Below are 4,630 nucleotides of genomic sequence, written 5' to 3' on the forward strand. Positions count from 1 at the left end.
TTGGTAATGTAAGGCTTCTCCTATCATTTCTATGGTCACTAGCGAATTTTTTATTTGTGGTTTAATCTCATATGTTAAGTACGTGATCACTTTACTATTAGCATAGTTAAAGCCAGATTCACAGCTCTTGTCCACGTATTCTCCCATTTGGCTTATCTCCTATTACTTATAACCTTTTTACTAATAGTGTTTGACATCATCTCATTCAAATGCAGAGACCCTGTTAAACATTTCAATTAAGTCACAGTGAATGGCTCTGGAAAAAATTTCAATTAAGATATTTTTGACAGAATGCTAATGAAGGTATAGAGCAATACTTAACAAAACAATTCTATAATAACTTTATTTTTCTAGAGATATATCACACTGTAGGTTACACACATCATTCAATATTATAAACAGATCCCCTTGGGAACTTTAAGGCAACTTTCTTTACATAACACAAATGAAAATATTTTCTTGATTTAGTTAATTAATCTGAAGATTAAATAGAACCACAGTATTTTGTATCACTGTAAATTTGATTCATGCTTCTGGGGGGGAATGTTGGTCATTTTCCTACATCTACACACAGCACATGATGAACATTAAAAGGCGTTGAAAACCCTTCAGTTACAAAACAAGTAGACACCACTAACTACACTAATTAGACCTTTTACCAGACTCAAAAGACCATCACCAAAATTTGCCCGATCGCTGACAGACTGTTGAAAACATGAAATTAAAAGTAGTTACCGAAGCATACCTTCGTGTCACTAATGAAAATTGTAGCAATCTTATCCAAAATGGGGTTATTAGAGGCTATAATTTGTGATAGCCAGTGCGTCCTCTCTGTCCCATAACAATATCTACCCGACATGTAACATACAGACATCTGTCTTGCAGAAAACGTTGCTATCGACGAGCACGGCCAATGATATAATTGTGACCGCATCCCAGTTCATTGCTACCTGGGTAGCAACCACGTCTAACCTGTTGAGGTCTTGTCACTGGGAGACCAGCATAGGCGAATCCAGCAGGGAAGTCATAGTTCAAGTGCTTATCGTAGTAATAATAAGGGGACGTATATCCCCCTGTTAATGTGTTTGATGCTCGGTAATATGGATGATGCACTTGGAGCGAAGAAGATGAAATGACTTCAGAGGAAACTTTCCTGGGGGAAAGTTGAGTCTGGGCAAGGTCTTGATTCAACGCCCGCTGTTGAGCTTCTATCTGCCCCTGCAGCTCCTCGAGTTTCTGTTGTTGGACTAGAACTGCTTCCCTTTGCTGTTCCAACTGTTTTAGCTGTCGCTGGAATTCATCTTGTGCGGAGGTGTCTTGTATCTGAGTATATTGCTGTTGCTGCTGTACCAGCTGTGACTGATGACTTATCCCAGACCCACCGGTTAGTGGAGGAGGGATATCGAATTCGCTTGTGCCCTCGAAGGCTCCTGTGAGGGCCGGGGCACCATAGACCTTAGAAGCGGGAGTGTCTGGACTGATTGGGAGGTCATTACCCAATACGCGGAAGCCTTTGTTATCAGCTATATAGGAACGGACGACCTGCAAAAATAAAGGTGGGCTTGCATTAAATATATTAAATTGTATACAATCTTCCCGTCAACGACAATCAATAGACATACTCCCCGTGCAGTAACAGGCTATGAATGAATTTACCTGCATTAACTTAACCACACATGAGTAGATTTTATTTGAAATATGATCCTCTTATCAGATTGTATCTCTTGACTTCACGGCTTCATTAAAAATAAAACTCCAAAGGTCTTCTGCTAATTTATAAGCCTCGATGTTCCTGTCCATGTGCCCCTCAAGCACATTTGTTACCTTAACATGATAGCAAAGGGAAGGGCACCATGAAACCTAATAGGAAAAAGTATAAAAATCCTGTTAATAAAGAAAAGGAAGTACCAGGTTACCTGGTAGTAAAATTGAAGCGTTAAAGGAAGTCCAATATTGAAAATAATGAGTATTAGAAAGATTAGTAGTAAAAAAAAGAAGAGTAAGAAGCAGCTTAGTATAAAGAAGAATGCGTACAAGAAACATGATTAATAAAAGAAGAGAGTATGGAAGCCTGGTAGTAAAATGACAAAGTATCAGGAAGCCTGGTAGTAAAAGGACAAAGTATCAGGAAACCTAATAATAGTATAAAAAGGATTACAAAAGATGGCAGTAAAAAGAAAGATTAAGGAAAGTATGGTTGTAAAAATGGAGAGTACCCATAACCCTGTAAGTATATTGGAAGATGCTACAAGGTCTGACACTGAAAAAGTAAGAATGTCATTGCCATGAAGCTGTACATAAAAAATAATAAATCCCCAGAAGACATGTAGTAAAAGAGAGTATCGGAAACCCTGATAGAAAAGTGACAGCATACCAGAACAACTGGTACTATCGCGAAGCCTGGTAGCAACAAGAAAAAGAGCTTGCCAGGAGGTTTGGTAGTGAAGAGGAATAAGGCCAGGAAGACTAGTGGTACAATGGGAGCGTCAAAGAGTCTGATAACAAGGAGTAATAGTACCAGGAAATTAGTAAAATGTAAGAGTACAAGGAAGGTTGATTGTAAAATGAAGAATACCTTTAAGCTTAGTGATGATATGGAAGAATACTAAGAAGCTTGGGAGTGAAAACGAAGTATACTGAGAAGGCTGGTAGTAAAAAGAAAGAGTACAAGGAAGCCTGGTAGTTAAAAGGACGAGCATCAAGAACCTTGGAGGTAAAAGCAAAGAGTATCAGGGGAAGTCTGCTAGTAAAAAGGAATAGTAGCAGGAAACCTGGTAGATAAACAGAAAAGTACTAGGAAGTGAAAACAGAGTACAGTGAAATCTGGTGATAAAATAGAAATACCAGGAAGCCTCGTAATTAAAGGGAAGAGTAGCTTACTAGGAAGTTTTGCTGTAAAACAATGAATACAAGGAAGCCTGTGAGTAACATGGAAGAATACCAGGAAGCTCTGGTGCAAAAATGAACATTACAGAGACGTCTGGTGATAAAAATGAGAGTATCAGGGAGCCTGACATTTATAAGGAAGAATACCAGGAATCCTGAGCCTGAAATGACAAGTACAGAGAATTCTGGTGGTAAAAATAAATACTACCAAGAACCCTGATAGTTAAAAGGATGAGTACCAGGAAGCTTGAAACGGAGAGTACAGGGAATTCTGGTAGTAAAAATAAACTGTGGTTGGGAGACTTGTACTACAAAGGGAAGAATATTAGGAAGCCTGGTATCAAAATGGAGGACTACCAAAAACTCAGATTGTAAAAATATGAGTACCAGGAAACCTGGTAATAGAGACAGAGTTCCAAACAGCCTGGAAGTAAAATGTAAGAGTTTCAGAGTCCTTGGAAGTTGAAAGAAAAAGTAAATTCAAGTCAATTAATAAAAAAGAATACCAGGAAACCTCGACACCTGGTAGCCAAGAGAGAAAATAACTGGAAGACTAGCATAAAGAGGATATTACTAGGAAGCCTGGTAGTAAAGAGGAATGATACCAGGAACGTTAATGTAGAATTGGAGTACAAGGAAGCCTGGTAGTAAAGAGGAATGATACCAGGAAGATTAATGTAAAATGGAGATTGCTAGGAAGCATGGTAGTAAAGAAGAATGATACTAGGAAAGTTAATGTAACTAAAGATGAGTACCAGGAATCCTGGTGATAAAGAGGATTTGAGGAATAGTACTAGGAAGCCTGGTAGTAGATATGGAGAGTTGCAAGTGGTCATTCCAAAGGAAGACAAACCCGGAAATTCTAAAGGAAAACAGGAGTACCAGGTAGTTAAAGGGGAACATTGGGGAGCCTAGTAGTGAGAAGAGTACCAGGAACACATGGTGAAGCAGAAGGATACCAGGAAGGATTATAGCAGTAGTTAGAAGGGAATATTGGGGAGCCTAGTGGTAAGAAGAGTACCAGGAACACATGGTGAAGCAGAAGGATACCAGGAAGGATTATAGCAGTAATAAGAAAGTAAAGTTATTCCAACCCAATAGATAGTGACATTGTATACCTTGACCTCAAAACTGACCTGCTTTCCATTAGGATCGAAATATCTGTAAGACCCGACCACAGAGCCATCGGGGCGCCGCACCTCCACCTTCGCGATGCCCGTGCCCGTGTTATACCCATAGTGGGACTGCCCCTTGGAGCCTCCCACAGCATAAGCCCCACGTTCCTCGGGCGCCGCCGCATAGACTACACCCCCCGAGGACACTTGCCTCAGTTCTCCAGCAGCGTCAACCTGCCATTGTCCCAAGCAGGATATACAGAGTGGTAAAAGGGCCTGGAATATAAAATTGTTATTTTGACTAGTAGGATCTTTACAAAAACAAGGTATGACTTCCCAACACAAGGTGGGTATGCAAGACATAATAAGTATCACTAAACATTCTTCCTTCGTAGATGACAAACATTACCTAAATGCACATAATTGGAGTTGATTTTAAACTACATTAATAACATGGTTTTATTTTTACAATGATCACAATATCTCGAGAGGATTCATAATAATAGTAGTGCTTTATTGTTAATATTATTTGTTACTCCATCTAACCTATTCAATTCTAAATTATATTAGTATATTTTTCTGCCATATTCTATTCATATTAATGATGTGTGACCAATTACAGGGACTAA

The 4,630-nt window shown here is 39.1% G+C and overlaps 1 protein-coding gene across 1 annotated transcript in view; it reads right to left on the reverse strand.

Annotated features, from left to right (window-relative positions):
• Positions 1 to 325: 325 nt before the first annotated feature.
• LOC137633002 (uncharacterized) overlaps positions 326 to 4,630 on the reverse strand; it is a 7,178-nt gene continuing 2,873 nt past the window's right edge. Inside the window, exons 2-3 of the mRNA XM_068365171.1 lie at positions 4,023 to 4,277; positions 326 to 1,542 (exon numbers count right to left, since the gene is read on the reverse strand). Coding sequence (XP_068221272.1) covers positions 895 to 1,542; positions 4,023 to 4,277 — 903 coding nt within the window. The 3' untranslated portion in view covers positions 326 to 894. The remainder of the gene's footprint in view (positions 1,543 to 4,022; positions 4,278 to 4,630) is intronic.

Source organism: Palaemon carinicauda, chromosome 42 (assembly GCF_036898095.1).
Source record: "Palaemon carinicauda isolate YSFRI2023 chromosome 42, ASM3689809v2, whole genome shotgun sequence".
Taxonomy (NCBI): Eukaryota; Metazoa; Arthropoda; class Malacostraca; order Decapoda; family Palaemonidae; genus Palaemon; species Palaemon carinicauda.